At 37.0% G+C, this 16,494-nt stretch overlaps 1 protein-coding gene and 1 long non-coding RNA gene across 2 annotated transcripts; both read left to right on the forward strand.

Annotated features, from left to right (window-relative positions):
• The first annotated feature begins 3,460 nt into the window (after nt 1-3,460).
• On the forward strand, nt 3,461-5,132 carry LOC137721124 (uncharacterized). Its single transcript, XR_011066606.1, has 4 exons — nt 3,461-3,586; nt 3,763-3,851; nt 3,923-4,068; nt 4,438-5,132. It is a non-coding gene; the product is annotated as an uncharacterized lncRNA (long non-coding RNA).
• Nucleotides 5,133-13,081: 7,949 nt separating this feature from the next.
• Nucleotides 13,082-14,961, forward strand: LOC137719720 (uncharacterized). Its single transcript, XM_068458756.1, has 5 exons — nt 13,082-13,156; nt 13,410-13,493; nt 13,916-13,998; nt 14,287-14,362; nt 14,794-14,961. The coding sequence occupies exons 1-5, from the start codon at nt 13,082-13,084 to the stop codon at nt 14,959-14,961; spliced, it is 486 nt and encodes a 161-aa protein (XP_068314857.1).
• The last annotated feature ends 1,533 nt before the right edge of the window (nt 14,962-16,494 follow it).

The raw sequence follows: 16,494 nt of genomic DNA on the forward strand, positions 1-16,494 counted from the left end.
TTTTATTTTGTCGGTTGATGCAAGGGTTATGAAAGCTTTTTGGGGTTTGCGAATAATTGTTTGTGTTTTACCAATCAAGGTTGGTCAGAATGGAAGAGGACCAGAGGTCCCGCATATGTGCTCGACCGTACCTCGAAGATTAGTCTTGGGTTTTGCCCGGGGACACCTTGGAAACCAAAAAAAAAAAAAAAAAAAAAAAAAAAAATTTTTCAATACCCAACGACGACGTCCCATTCCCGCACCGGAATGCTACTGAGAGCGCGAAAAATCCAATGGCGCCTCCGCCGTCAACATCTCAGCCTCTCCTACACTCCAAGTATCAAGCTCAACTTCCACTCCTTGTCCCAACCCAAGGTCTCCCAAAAGCCAAACCGAGAATTTCACATTCTCGGAAACAACCGAAACATTTCAAATTCCTGCTAACAATTCATCATTCTCTACCAGGTCGACGAATCCAACGACTTCTTGCCGTGGCTGGAGCGGAAGGACGGCGCCCGATTTCGTCGGCGCTTTCAATTGGGAAATCGGCGTACGGAACGTCTCTGTTTGCTTCAAAGAGCATAACAGCTGGAGACTGCGTTTTGAAGGTTCCGTACAGCGTGGTAAATCTTAATTCCAAATTGTATAAGACTTCAATCACACTATAAATCACTGTTTAAATTGTTAATTTATTATTTAAGAGGTTTTGTTTTGGTTTATAATTGCAGCAACTAGCTCCGGATAATCTCGTTCCAGTACTGAAAGATTTGTTGAGTGATGGAGTTGGCGATGCTGCAAAGCTTGCCACTGTCGTTTTGTTTGAGCAGAGAATGGGCAACGTACCAGTTTAATTTACTGTGTTGTGGAAAGACTTTCTGGGGAGTTTGAGGTTTTTGTTTATCCAGGATTCCGGGTGGGCCCCTTACATTTGCCGGCTTCCTCGCCCGGAGGAGATGCATTGCACGGTGAGCGTGATGATATTCCTAGAGATAATTTGGGTTGAACAAGAATTTAACTGATCCTTACATGTAGTTGATTTGTTTGTTTGTATACATTTCTTGAATGGCAAGAATTCTGTGTTTTTGACTTGGATGTTGTTTGTATATTCTTAGATATTTTGGAGTGACGATGAGTTGGAGCTGATTCGGCAAAGCTTTGTATATCAGGAAACAATTAATCAAAGATCTCAAATCGAAAAGGAATTTTTGGCAATTAGGACGGTATGAACTTGATTAATTTATTCTCTGGTTAATGGTTTTGGGACATCCATGCTAGAACCTCTGCCGTGTATATGCTTTAAATTTAATATCATCATCTCTTTTTGGGATTTAAACTGTTGGCGGCATGTAATTCAATGTCCCTTTATCTTGAATGTTTAGGCAAAATTAATCAACCAGAGCAACTCGTCAGCTGTTGGTGGCACACATTCTTCAGAATTTGGAATAGTGGGGCATCCCGTCAACTTAATAACTTTTGAAACTTAATCAAGTCAATACTTACTTGAGATATGAGATGATTGTTAATCACTTCTTTGTTATTAACTTTTTGATTCTGATTATTGCTACGACATATTTTTAGGCTCTCAAGAACTTCCCTGAAATGTCCAAAAGTATCACCTATAAGGATTTCATGCACGCATGTGCTTTAGGTAACCTTCTACATTTTAAAGCATTTTCATGTCCTAATCTGTCTAATAATTTGCTTCAATTGTACTTAATTCCAATTTTTGAATAAATTGAATGAATACCAGTAGCGGTGTAGATTTTCAATGGCATCCAATTTCATATAGTTTAATTAGTTATATCTCCATTTACCTATATACCTATTCGTTCCAATTTTATATGATCGCTGGATACGAAACTATTCTAGGTATTATTAGTTGCAGCAGTTGCATCTCTTAAAGATCTATACAACTTATTCCCACTGGTTTGCGGTGGATTTCTCAGTTACTTCTCTAGCACGGGGAAGCACGAAGGGTTATTCCCTGGTAACACATTTATAAAGATTCCGTTGTAAATAGTGTTATGAACTTTATAATGGAAGTTCACTTTTTTCCTCTTTACTTTTGAATGTTAGATTTTCAATTTATTTTATAGATCCCATTTGCTGATTTTTGAATCATGACGGCACTTCAGAATTAATTGTGTTGAGTGACGACGACAAACATTTCTCAGAGGTACTCTCGCTCTCTCTCTGCGTTTTGATTCTCTATCTCACATCTTGATTTGGTTATAGTACAAGAATTTTATATTCTCCTTATTCAGTCTACACTCTTATCGAAATTGATTCTTTTTTATGTTTTTATTGCTTTATATTAGTTCAGTTATTGGGATGCAAAACGAATACATTTCTCATATGCTACTTATATCTGCAGTTAGAAATCCCTTTAAAATTTATACATATCAGCTATATGTGTGAACAATGTTCTTGATTTTTCATGCCTGTTATTTATCCAGGCAGGTCATTGCTGCCCGCAATTATGCTCCTGGTGAACAGGTTAGATGCTACTTAATTAAGATGGCTGGTTTCCCCTATTTAGGATTACAGGAACCCTTTGGAATTTTCTTTTTTGTTTTGAAACATTTCATCAATTTTTGTTTTAGATGTCTCTTGTTGGGTTTGAAATTTTCATGACCTTCTGTTAATTTCTTATCTTTTTTATTTTTATTTTTTATTTTTTAAGAATTAGTAAAACTTTTTATTCCTCAGTGATCATTGTTTGTTAACTGATAACGGATCACAACACCTGCACACAGGGTCTATGTTAGAGTAAAAAGCACAATATTGCTTGAGATATGCTGTGGAATTAATGTTTAGAAATTACTGGAAGTTTGGGGTTTCCTATTATTAGTATGAATGGATGGTACATGGAAACATCCCCTGGAACAGTTCGGGACTATGTTTATGTTGCAGAAGTGGTTGTTTAAAGTTGTAACTCTGGACTTCAATTTGTATATTTGTACAGGTACTGATACGAAATGGAAAATTTCAAATGCTACCCCTGCTGCTGGACTTTGGGTTTACACTTTCATACAACATCCATGACCAGGTCAGTCTTGGATTTCAGTTTACTATAGTCACAATGATCGCTTTGTTATGTTGGGAAAATGTTTCTGTAGCTTGATTCACACTTCTTACTTTGATTTAACACTTTGACTAGAAGTTTGTTTTGGTAACAAGACTATTCTCTCTTTGACTTGATGAACAAGACTACTTTTGATCTAGCACTTGCTTAAAAACCTCTTTGATAAATCGGATGTCATTCATGGGAGCATAGTAATTGCAATTAGTTGAGTATTTATAATCTCTTTGTTCAGTGAGTGTACTTGAAGACTCAAGCCACTTAATTATCTGTCACCCAGTGTTAATTAGTAAGATACTGAATACACGTTCTACATCATTTCTTTCCAATGATGGTTTTGTTATATGTAATCTGTAAATGTTACGGATGCCTTTGGTCTATTTTCAGGTCAAGATCCATGTCAATATACCTCATCATGACGTCCCTCGTGAAATGAAGTGGGAACTTTTGAAGAGACATTACGGACCAATCAGTACTGATGTCAATGGTTTCGACTCTTCAACGGATTCTTTCATTATCAAGTTGGTAGTGATGCACTATATCTCCTTTATTTCCTTTTTTCTTTTTTCCCTATTTTTGTTCCTTTGCCTACATGATGGCCTTTATCCAGTCTTGTTTAATTAATGCATGTATCCGCGTGATGACTTGATATCTTGTGATGAAAATCTTTTACTGATTACAATAATCGTATGATGACATAGGGAAGTTATGTCTGGTAGTGGAAAAGGGAAAGGAATTCCTTAGTTACTTCGTGCATTTGGTCGTGTTCTATGTTGTGCCTCTCCTCAAGGTGTGTTTCTGAGCTCATTTAACCTTATGACTCATCTGAAAATAGTTTATTGATTGTTTCTTAATATTCAGAACTTAGTGACCTGGCCAAGGAAGCTGCAGAACATGATGGTCGATTGGCTCGACGTCCTTTAACAAACAGCAGCAGAGAGATTGAAGCACATCAGATGTTATCAAAATTAACCCAATTAGCTGAGGATTGTGATGCATCTATCAAGGTAAAGATGCTAACTTTTTACCCCCTTCGTTTACAGAACTTGTCTAAGCTAAGTTAAACAAGAGTTCATTATTTTCTATGGTAATGCATTAATTCATGAGAGCATACACCAATTACGGTTCTTTTGAATGAAGGAATTCTTGAGCATATGCAGATTGAATCAGTTGATGTGTTGTAACATCTCATTTTGGTTGAGATATTAATGAAGTTGAGGAATTTTATAACTGGAGAAATCTTAGGCATTTGGGAAGCAGTAATAAACATATGAAGAGAGTAGAATTTAAAAATAATCATTTCTATGGTTTACATAATGTTGCATCTGACTACAAATGTGGCAACTCCTTTTTGTGCTTATTGAGTGTGTGCATAGCCTTTGGGACCTGTAAGTTCTCCAGTTACATGCGAAAGACTTTCTATCCACAGGCAAATGGCTTGGGATCTCCTCAATGGTGAACTTCGTATTCTCAAATCTGCTTTTGCGTGGCTAAGAAATTACTGCGACACTTTGACTACAACAGACTGCCATAGATGATGATATTGGTTTTGCAATACCACCAAAGACTCGAGAGAGGTAATATCATCATAGATTATTTACACGATCAGACACAGGTACAAGTTATGGATTCATATGAAACTGTACGTGAGAAACGGGGATTCTGGGAAACTAGGAGCCCATAAGATTAGGCTAACATGAAGGAAAACCTACCAAACTGGCTCTTAGACATTTGGAGTGGGAATGTGGGATTTCAGGGTACAACTAAAAGTAGAAGACACATTTTTGCTGGGTGAATTTGGCTTTCTGTGTGAATGCTTTCTCAAGTGAATGAGGTTATAGGAGTAAATTTCTATAATATAGTCCACATTTTTTTATAAATCCGCCTGTGTAAGTTTATCTTATGTTGCCGGTCCCAATTATTTTTATTACTAATTTCTTACTCGGTCACTAAGTTTAACCGGCCTAGTGAACTATAAATAGGTGCAGCTGCCACACTTTACGATTACCAAGGAAATGAGAGTAGTTGTCCAGCTTTACGTTGGAAAAAAGTTGAAAAGAAATAAGAGAGAGAGAGAGAGAGAGAGCTAGGGTTTGAGTTGTGTGCAGATGTTAGTAGGCTTGTCTTGCCATGGTTATAGTTATTAATCGAGGTGAGTGGTTTATGTAATGTGTTAAAAACTTAAAAATATTCCTATTTTCTAATAACTGAAAATCATGAGTTATCATGTGATTTTACTCTATTTCAAGTCAAGCATGTCGGATTTGGTGAATGCTTTCAAAGTTATAATATATGGTGATATGTGGATTATTTGGAAATATTCATTGAGCATGAGAACTTCAATGTTGGGTTATCTAAGAGATAAATGTATGGCACACAGGGACATTAGTGCAGAATGGCCAATATAGGGGTCAGTGAGCTGCATATTATGAAGAATAACTAACATGTGAAGGGATGAATGATATAAAATTACCTGGCTAAAACTTTGATATTATTCTCATATTTTATAGTCTGTGTAAAATAGCAGCACGCTTGATTGACATATTACATATTCTACGCACCGGGCAACGGTGGTTATTGCTCACCCTTCACCTTTCTATTTTTTAGATGAATTATTTGGTAAGACAAGGGTTGGACGAGCTGGGGTTGTGTTAGACGAGAGATCTAAGAATTTTTCTTTATTTTTGTACACCCTATAAAGATTTTCAGATTATTTTATAAAAGAAGTTTAGGTTTTCGTTTTACTTTTACTTTTTAACTCGCATTCCAGAATTCAAGTTTTTGGCCGACCTTGGTTTCGGGTTGTGACAGTTGAAATAGTACTATTTTTATTAGTGTTTTTCTTCTTTTCAGCTACCGGTTTGTTGTTTGACACGGTAAATTTTAAGTACAATGAAAAAAAAAAAAAAAAAAAAAAAAAAACTAGGGCCATCACCTTGCTTTGGCATTTAGGGATTCATTCCTTGCTTATGAATTTTGGCCATCATTTTATAGAGATTACGAATTTTTGTCTTTGGTTTTATTTTATTTATTTATTTATTTTTTTTGTGTAGGGGGTGGTTTTTGGGGGTTTTTTTTTTGGGGGGGGGGGGGGGGGGGGGGTTGTGGAGGGGAGCGGGCAATAGATAAATTCAACAGTATGATCTATGTTTTTTGAAGTTGCAATGCAAACTTGAACAAGTAATAAAAAATTAAATGGGCAAATACATATATAAAAGTTATAATATTTGATACTAATTCCAAATTCATCTTGCTTGTCGACCAGCATTACACGACTAATGAATTATTTCACAAGCACAAATTCAAACTGAAATCAGCTGCATCGGTTCATCGATACGTCGGTTCACCCAAGATATATTATCGTCCTCCACCGCAGAAGGCTAAACTCCTCCGAGAAATGCTGAAGTTTCTATGCTTTTTAACGGTTTCTGATAGTTTGCGCTACTCCCTTAATCTCCGCGGCTAATTCTTCCATGGAAGGCCTTTCCTCCCCACATGGCCTCAAACATTTCACGGCAAGCTCGCTCACTTTTTTGGCTATCCGAAAACTAAACTCGTCTTTGGTTACTTCACCATCGAGCATTTGGCCCAAGCGATCCTCTTGCATTGACCAAACAAACTAGTTTGCTAGGGATCTGTCAAGCCCGTCAGTAGAAAATGCCTCTTGATTTGTTAGTAGCTCCACTAGAACAACTCCAAAGCTATACACATCACTCTTCTTTGTTAGCACGTGCGATTTAAGATACTCGGGGTCTAAGTATTGGGATATCCCTAGTAGAGTTGATACTTCATCTTCCATTTCACCTTCATCTTCATCAAGCAATCGTGAAGCTCCAAAACCGAAAACTTTTGCAGTGTGAGTTGTATCATTTATGCATATATTCGCTGCCTTCACATCTCAGTGTATTACTAACCTGGAGTGCAAGTATGCTAGAGCTCCTGCAGTTTCTGCTGCTATCTTCATTCGTGATTCAAACGAGAGTTTAGGGTTGTTTATGTGAAAGTGCTCGAGAAGAGTCAAAGCATTGGTGGGGACGTAAACCATTACGGGCCATCTTGTCTCTAAACAACAACCAAACAGTCTCACCACATTTTTGTGTTCGATTTGAGAATGAACAAATGCCTCAGGAACCAGATGTTGACTCTGGATGAACGGGTCACCTTTAACACTGTTGCACTTTTTTATGGCGATACCTCTTCCATCTAATTTTGTGTGGTAAACTGTTCCGTAGCGTTCGTTGTTATAGTAATGATAAGTGTAGTTTCTTATGGCCTCCTCAACTTCCCTTTCAGTAAAGCATCTTAAGAATGTCCTTTTACTCAAATTCTGCACGAGTCTGCCGTAAATTTTTATGAAATGCTTTCGGAATTCAGTGGCTACACTCTTCATGTCGTTGGCCGTCAGAACAAGGACTTCAACAACATCCGTAATTACGAAAAGAGACTCAGCTGTTGTAGGTACTCTGTCAGGGAAAGAGGTCAAGGATGGCCAAACCAGAAGTTCTTCTCCATAGATTTCTCCTGCGCCTTTTACGCAACCTCCATAGCCTATTCTTCCTTCCACAATCAACAACATTTGCATTGGGTCACTCTTTTCAATAATGGCATTGTTACGATAATACTTCATGGGCCGTAGAAGGCGACAAAGTTCTTTCAACACTGATTCTTCCATGTTTTTGTATTTGGATTGTTGGGATCTACATTTCATAACATTTAAGTAGATTAACTGACAAATTAAAAATAATAATACATAACTGTATAGTTATACTTAACTCATGAAACTTCACCTCCTTCAACTTAGTCAACTTAGTCAATGGCATGTAACTTTTGATAACTTGTTGTTTATCCAACGGAAGACGAGAAACGAGCTTATCCCAATCAAGAGGGAGCAAATCCCAAAAAGCACACATGCGATTTTGAATTTATTCTTCAACCGTTTTCATAATCCACGGCTGTATTTTCTGATTCAACTTTTCAGGAATCCCATTTCCAGGCATAAGCCAATCTATATTTCGTTGCATCTTCTCTTTCGTCATTCTTTTGTGTCTAGGCTCCTCTATTATTGCAATGTATGATTCGTAGTATATTTGTTATTCCACAATAACAAATTTGGTGGATAAAACTTCATCTAATGGAAGGACAAGATGCGTTTCATGTTTACTGTTCTAAATGTCATATATGTGTTGGACTCGAAATTGGAGCCTATTCGTGAACCAAGTGACAAAGACACGAACAAAATAGCTGTCGATCGAAAGAAGCATGAAGAAGATGAATTGGTATGTCAAGGACACATCTTGGGCACATTATCTGATCGCTTATATGACATGTACGCACACATTCAATCTCCAAAGGAAAGTTGGGAAGCACTTGAACACAATTACACAACGGAAAAAAGAGGTACCGATAGATTTTTTTAATGTTCAAATATTATGAGTTCACTATGTTTGATAACAAACACATCCTAGACCAAGTTCATGAATTATCGGTCTTGGTCTCAAAGCTTCGTGAACTTAAAATAGTTATTTCGGATCCTATGATAGTTGGGGCTATTATGGTAAAATTACCCCAAACATGGAATAACTATAGAAAGAGTATTCAATTTGAAGAGGAAACACAAAATCGTGATAAGAATTTTACAAATCAAGATTCCTCTAAACGTATAGAATATTAAAACAAAATGGGGATCTCAAATTGATCAACACAGATAAAGCAGCAAATCCACAAAACCAAAAACCAAAACAATTGCAGAAAGATCAGAGATCAAAGCAGAAACATGGCAGAAGAGCGATGACATTCCAGTGGAGCTTTCGAGCATCGAAAAGTTCTGGTTCCTTGCAAAAACATAGAGATTCCGATTAGCTTCCTAACCCATGCCATTTTACACCAAATTCACAACCTAAGCTAATTTGAGGGTGTAGAGTATGAATACCACCTTTTCCGGATCCAAAAACGGTCGGAAAGGCCTGAAATCGGCCGGAGAAAACTTGGATCTTCGTCGGAAAAACCCACCGGGAGCTGGGCTTATGGAACTCCTCGATATAGAGCCAGATTCGCATGCAAAACTTGAATGTTGTTGTTGGGAGTCGAATAGTGGTATATGGTATTCTCTGGTAAATGGTTTTGGGACATTCATGCGTGAACCTCTACCGTGTATATGTTTTAAATTTAATATCATCATCTCTATTCGGGGGTTTAAACTGTTATTGGCATGTAACTCATTCTCTCATTATCTTGAATGTTCAGGCAAAATTAATCAACCAGAGTAAACAATCAAATACAACGAGAATAATGTGGCACAAATTCTTCAGAATTTGGAATAGTGGGGCGAGATGTCAGCTTAATTACTTTTGAAACTTAATCAAGTCAATACTTACTTGAGATATGCAATTGTTAATCACTTCTTTGTTATTAACTTCTAGATGCTGATTATTGTTACGACATATTTTCAGGTTCTCAAGAACTTCCTGAAATCTCCAAAAGTATCACCTATTAGGATTTCATGTATGCATATGCCTTAGGTAAGCTTCTACATATTTAAGCATTTTCATGTTCTAATCTGTCTGAATTATTTGATTAAGTCGTACTTAATTCCAATTTAAAAAAAAAAAATTGAATGAATGCCAGAAGTGTTGTAGATTTTAAATGGCGTCCGATTTCATATGTTTTTTAATTAGTTATTTATACCTATTAATTCTGACTTTATATGACCTGCTGGATATAAAACTATTCTAGATATGATTAGTTGCAGCAGTTGCATCTCTTAAAGATCTATTAAACTTATTCTCACTTGTTCAAGGTAGATTTTGCAGTTACTTCTCGAGCATCGGGAAGCATGAAGGGTTATCCCATTTGCTGATTTTATGATGCAACTTTAATGTTTTCCTGTTTAATTATGTTATAGATCCCATTTGCTGATTTTATGAGACTTCAGAATCACTTGTGTTAAAAAATGATATAATAGAAATGCCACATGGCATTATTTTAGTGATTGAGTTTGTTAATATAGTTAGTAGGGTATTACTGTTATTAGGATATATGGTTATATAAATGATTGTATAACTATCATTTTCTTAAGTTTAGTTGAATACATTTTCTCTAATCAATCAATACAATCTTTCTTGTTTCTCTCTACCAATTCTTTCTCTTTCTCTGTACCAATTTCATCTTTTGCAATGTAGTTAATATGGTATCACATCCACCAAACTCACGCCATGAATTTTGGTGGTTCAACTTCCTATTATTTTTCATCTGTTTCTAGCTTTAGTTTCTTTCCAAATTTTCATTAGACGTTCCAATAAATTTCTGGGTGCTTCCGTGATCGTTCTATTACTTCTGGGTTGTTTTGTTTTTGGGGTTCTTGTTCTTGTTCATTGGGTTTCTGGGTTTCATAAGCTTTGGTGCTTCTGCTTCACTCGCTTCACCTGAACCAGATGCATTGAAGTTGATTCTCGGTGGGTCTACTTGTGCTTGTTGTCCAACAAAAACCGGAATAGTCTCATCAAGTGCTGCTCTGAATAGTCTCATCAAGTGCTGCTCTTACATCCTCGAAATCAAATTTTCTTTCCCCTGAGTTTTCTCCTACCCTGGAAGCCGGTGTATTCTCATGAGTTGGTGGTGCGTCATCAGAATCTTGTGATTCTTGTTTGCTGGAATGTGGGTTTTCCTCAGAATTTGTGTTCTGTTTAGTTGCTCGACTCGATCGTCTCGGAATTTCTCTTATGTGTTGCTAATTGGAAAGTGGGATCTTGGACTATGTTAGGTTGTTTCTTGTATTTGTCATCTTCTTTATGCATATATGGTGTTTGTGGAATTGCCGCAGAAGATAAAGTGTGAGATTTTATACATGATTAATTGTGAAGGCCATTGACATTAGTTGAAGAATGATGAAATATAGTTTCTTGATTATTTGCCAAGATAATTTTGTGTTGATGGTTATTCAGATTATGGTCTTTTCTTGGTGTCGTTCGCATATCAGCTCTTTGTGCTCTATATCTGCCACTTTGATCCATGTTGTGTTCTCTGATATGGAGAAAATTTCTCAACTTTGTGCAGTCCACATGTTTGAAGAAATGCACAGCTCAAGTTGTTTTGTGAAATTGGTGAAGACACATGTTTGTCAAGTTGTTTTGATGTTTTTTGGATGAATCGTCTAAAGATAAACTACTGTTTCATTTAGTGATTTGGTTGGATTACAAGATTTCAGGATTTCAAGAAAGTGTCATTCTTTCTTGATGGTTAAGAAAGTATCATTCTTTCTTTGATTCCACAGAATTTGTCAAGAGTATCATTCTCTTGTTGCTTTAGAATTTGTCAAGAGTGTCATTCTCTTATTGCCGTAGCATTTGTGTCAAGAGTGTCATTCTCTTGCTGCCTGGAAGAATTTATCTGTTATGATTTCTGGATTACACTTGTGTCTTTCATCGTGGCTTCACCAATGGCTAAAGTTGTAGTCTTGTGTGATGATAATGGAGTAAGTAGAGGTTTTGGTTTATGTCTCAACTCTTCAAGAAGCTGCAAAAGCTCTCAGTAATCTTTTGGTCAGTAGTTACAAAGGTGTCATGGGATGCACTTGTTTGATTCAGGGTTTTGGGAAAGCTAGAAGGTTTGGTGATAGGTTTCGTGGGTGCTTTCTTGTTTGCAGCATCAGCCTCAAAAGTGGAAAAGATGTGGGAATGAACATTCAATTGTTTGATCACTTGAAGGGTAATCTTCACAATGACAAATGAGATTGATAAGCAGTTGGTGATTCCAAATGGCAATAAACGTAAGATTTTGGAGTCTCATGACAGTGAAAACAATCTTGCTGTTGTCAAATATGGGGAAAATTTGATATCTAATGGCAATGGGAATTTTGGGGTTGATGGTCATGAATGTAATGAGCATTCTGATGGAGCGAATTCCTCTGTGGCGATCCCTTATATTCTGTTTAGGGACAAAATTACTGACATAGAAGTGGCTTTGGATAAATTGCTGCAAGGTTTCTTGAGAAGGATGAGGTGCCAAATTGTATTAGTAGAATATGAATGGTTGGGGAAAATGACAACTAGCAACAGCTTACTCAAGGTTTCTGAGCATGACTTTGTTGTCGTTACCTTCAGCTACAATATTGATTTTGGTAGAAAAGGGTTACTTGATGATGTAAAGTTGCTTCTTTCATCCAGTCCTACAGAAGAAACAGAGAATGGTGAATGCAGCAGCAGTAAGAGAAAGAAGTTCTTCTCTGACCCCGAGGATATTAATGAATCTCTAAGTAATCAGTTTGATTCATGTGGGGAGGATTCATCTGCTTCATAGTTTTAGGTGCAGCGTTGACAATGCGGTTTCTGCAGTGTTTAGCTTCATAACCGTAATTGCAGATATATTTACAAAAGGATTGCACAGTCCAATGTTCTTGAAGCATTGCAGACATCCTGGTCTTGTAGTTCTAAATCAATCTCAAATACCTGGCGAGTTCAAACTTCACTTGGATACTTCCAAGTTTAGTTTGAGGGGGGAGTAATAACTGATATAACAGAAATGCCACATGACATTATTCTAGTGATTGAGTTTGTTAATATAGTTAGAAGGGTATTACTATCATTGGGATATATGGCTATATAAGGGATCATATAGCTATCATTTTCTTAAGTTCAGTTGTATACATTTTCTCTAATCAATCAATACAATCTTGCTTGTTTCTCTCTACCAATTCTTTCTCTTCCTCTGTACCAATTTCATCTTTTGCAATGTAGTTAATAGAGTGATGACAACAAACATTTCTCAGAGGTACTCCCTCTCTCTTTGCGTTTTGATTGTCTATCTCACATCTTGATTTGGTTATAGGAGTACAAGAATTTTATGTTCTCCTTATTCAATCTGCACTCTTATGGAAATTGATTTTTTTTTTTTCTATGTTTTTATTGCTTTATATTCATTCAGTTATTGGGGTGCACAACAAATTCAATTCTCATATGCTACTTATTTCTGCAGTTACGAGCTCCCTTTAAAATTTATACATATTATCAGGTATACACTTCAACAATGTCCTTGATTTTTCATCCCTGTCATTTATCTGGGCAGGTCATTGGTGACCGCAATTATGCTCCTGGTGAACATGTTAGATGCTACTTAATTAAGATGGCCTGTTTCCCCCATTTAAAATTACACGTACCCTTTCGAATATCATTTTTTGTTTTGAAACAGTTGATCAATTTTTGTTCTTGTAGACGGCTCATTAACATTATAACTCAATACTCGTTCTAGATGTCTCTCAATTGGGTTTGAAATTTTAATGACCTTCTGCTAATTTCTTATGTATTTTTTTTAATGAATTAGCAAAAAATTTTATTCCTTGCTGGTCATTGTATAGGTACTGATAAGATACGGAAAATTTTCAAATGCTACCCTGCTGCTGGACTTTGGGTTTACACTTTCATGCAACATTCACGACCAGGTCGGTCTTGGATTTCAGTTTACTTTAGTCACAATGATTGCTTTGTTATGCTGAGAAGATCATTCAGTAGCTTAGTTCACACTTCTTACTTTGATTTAACACTTTGACTGGAAGTTTGTTTTTGGTAACAAAACTATTCTCTCTTGACTCGATAAACAAGAATGTTTTTGATCCAGCACTTGCTTAAGAACCTCTTTTGATAAGTTGGATGTCTTTCTTGGGAGCATAGTAATTGCATTTAGTTGAGTTCTTGTAATCCTTTGTTCAGTAAGTTTTCTTGAAGACTCAAGCCACTTAATTATTCTGTCACTCAGTGTTAATTAGTAAGATACTGAATATGCGTTCTAAGTCATTTCTTGCCAGATGATGGTTCTGATAATGTAATCTGTAAATGTTTGGGGATGCCTGTGGTCTATTTTCAGGTCCAGATCAGGGCAATATACCTCATCATGATGTCCTTCGTGAATGAAGTGGGAACTTTTGAAGAGACATCACAGACCAATCAGTAATGATGTCAATGGTTTCTACTCTTCAATGGATTCTTTCACTATCAAGTTGGTAGTGATGCATATATCTCTTTTATTTCCCTTTTTCTTTTTCCCCTATTTTTGTTCCTTTGCCTACATGATGCCCTTTATTGCCCGCATCTAGTGGTACTCTGTGAAGTTACCAGATGGTCTGTTTCTTTTGTTCCATTTCCAGTCTTGTTTAATTAATCCGTTTATCCGCGTTATGACTTGATATCTTGTGATGAAAATCTTTTACTGATTACAATAATCATATGATGACATAGGGAAGTTAAGTCTGGTATGGAAAAGGGAAAGGAATTCGAGTCACTTCGTGCATTTGCTCGTGCACCTCTCCTCAAGGTGTGTTCTGTTCATGTTACCTTACTTGCATGCATTGGTTGATTGGCTCGACGTGTCCTTTAAAAAACAGCAGCGGAGAGATTAAAGCACATCAGATGTTATCAGGATTAACCCATTTAGCTGAGGCTAGTGATGCATATATCAAGGTAAAGATGCTAGCTTTTTACCTCATCCGTTTACAGAACTTGCCTAACTTTCTAGACCAAGTACAGTTCTTGTGAACTCAGGAATTCTAAAGCACATCAGATGTTGTAACATACCCATTTTGGTTGAGATATTAATGAAATTGAGGAATTTTGTAACTTGGGAAGCAGTAATAAACATATGAAAGAGTGAAGTTTTAATATACTCATTCTATGGTTTACATAATGTTGCATCTGACTTGTACAAATGTAATAACTCCTTTTTGTGCTTCTTGAGTGTATGCATAGTCTTTGGGACCCATAAGTTCTCCCATTGCATGCCAAAGACTTTCTATTCGGAGGCAAATGGCTCGGGGTCTCCTCAATGGTGAACTTCGTCTTCGTGTACTCAAATCTGCTTCTGCGTGGCTAAGAAACGACTGCGACACGTTGACTACAACAGATTGCTATAGATGACGATATTGGTTTTGCAAAACCATCGAAGACTCGAGAGAGGTAATATTGTCGGAGACTATTTACGCGATCAGACACATGTACAAGTTATTTACTTTGATGTCTATTTTCAGTGAAACTCTGTATATGAATAAGCTTTTTTTTTTAAGAGTCATAATTAGTATGAACCAATATGAATAAGCTTTTTCTTTTTTAAAGTACAATTAAAAACAGTTCCTTTCTCACTCCCTTGATTTAGGATTTCCTAGACAACTCCGAAGCTATAGACGTTACTGTTTTCTGTTTGCGAGGATGGTACTGTTAGGACATATACAATCGAATGGGCAACTGCAAAGATAAAATGTAATGGGCAAATATAAATATTTGATACTAATTCTAAATTCCATGGTTTACACAAAGCTACCGATCGCATCTTACTTGTCAACCTTCACTACACGACTAATGAATTATTTCACAAGGACACACTCAAACTGAAACTAGCTGCGTCGGTTCAGTAATACTTCACTCGGAAGTTCCAGAACCCGAAGATATATTATTCTCCACCGTAGAAGGGTTTGCCCTGGTCATAATAGTTTGCACTACTGTGTCAAGCTTCGCAGCTACATCTTTCATGGAAGGCCTTTCCTGCCCCCTTGGCCTCAAACATGCCACGGCAATCTTGCTCACTTCTTCGGCTATAGTAAAATTGTCTTTGATCACTTGACCATCGAGAATTTGATCCAAGAGACCCCCTTGCACTGAACGAACAAAGGCTTTTGCTAGGAATCTCTCAGGCCCGTTAGAAGAAACTGCTTTTTGACTTGTTAGTAGCTCCACTAGAACAACTCCAAAGCTATAGACGTCACTCTTCTCTGTTAACACGTGTGATTCAAGATACTCGGGGTCTAAGTATCCCCATGTCCTTGGCAAAGTTGATACTTCAGCTTCCCCCGATGGCTCTGGCAAATTTGATTCTCCATATTCCCCCCATGGCTCTGGGATAGGTGTTGCTTCATCCCAAAATAGCTCTGGCGAAGTTGATACTTCATCTTCCGTTTCACTGTTATCACCATCATCAAGCCGTGTCTCTGACAAAGTTGGTCGTACATATTCCATTTCACCTTTATCTTCATGAAGCAACCGTGAAGCTCCAAAACCGGAAACTTTTGCAATTTGAGTTATATGATCTATTAATATATTCGCTGTCTTCACATCTTGGTGTATGACTGACCTGGAGTGCAAGTATTTTAGAGCTCCTGCAGTTTCCGCTGCTATCTTCATTCGCGATTGCAGCAAGAGTTTCGGTCTATTCATGTGAATGAGCTCGTAAAGAGTCCTAGCAGAGGTGCGGTCATAAACCATTATAGGCCATTTTGTCTCTAAACAACAACCTAACAGCCTCACCACATTTTTGTGTCTGATTTGAGAAAGAACAAATGCCTCATGAACCAATTGTTGACTCTGGATGAACCGGTTACCACCGGTGCACGTTTTTATGGCGACAGCTGTTTCATGTAATGCTGCTTCGTAAACTATTCCGTAGCCGCCTTCATTTTT

Source organism: Pyrus communis, chromosome 16 (assembly GCF_963583255.1).
Source record: "Pyrus communis chromosome 16, drPyrComm1.1, whole genome shotgun sequence".
NCBI lineage: Eukaryota > Viridiplantae > Streptophyta > Magnoliopsida > Rosales > Rosaceae > Pyrus > Pyrus communis.

Coding starts and splice junctions, on each gene's coding strand:
- LOC137719720 (XM_068458756.1), top strand. CDS start 13,082: ATGTCCTTGATTTTTCATCCCTGTCATTTATCTGGGCAGGTCATTGGT. Junction 13,494..13,915: donor CATGCAACATTCACGACCAG/GTCGGTCTTGGA, acceptor GTCTATTTTCAG/GTCCAGATCAGGGCAATATA. Junction 13,999..14,286: donor GAGACATCACAGACCAATCA/GTAATGATGTCA, acceptor ATGATGACATAG/GGAAGTTAAGTCTGGTATGG.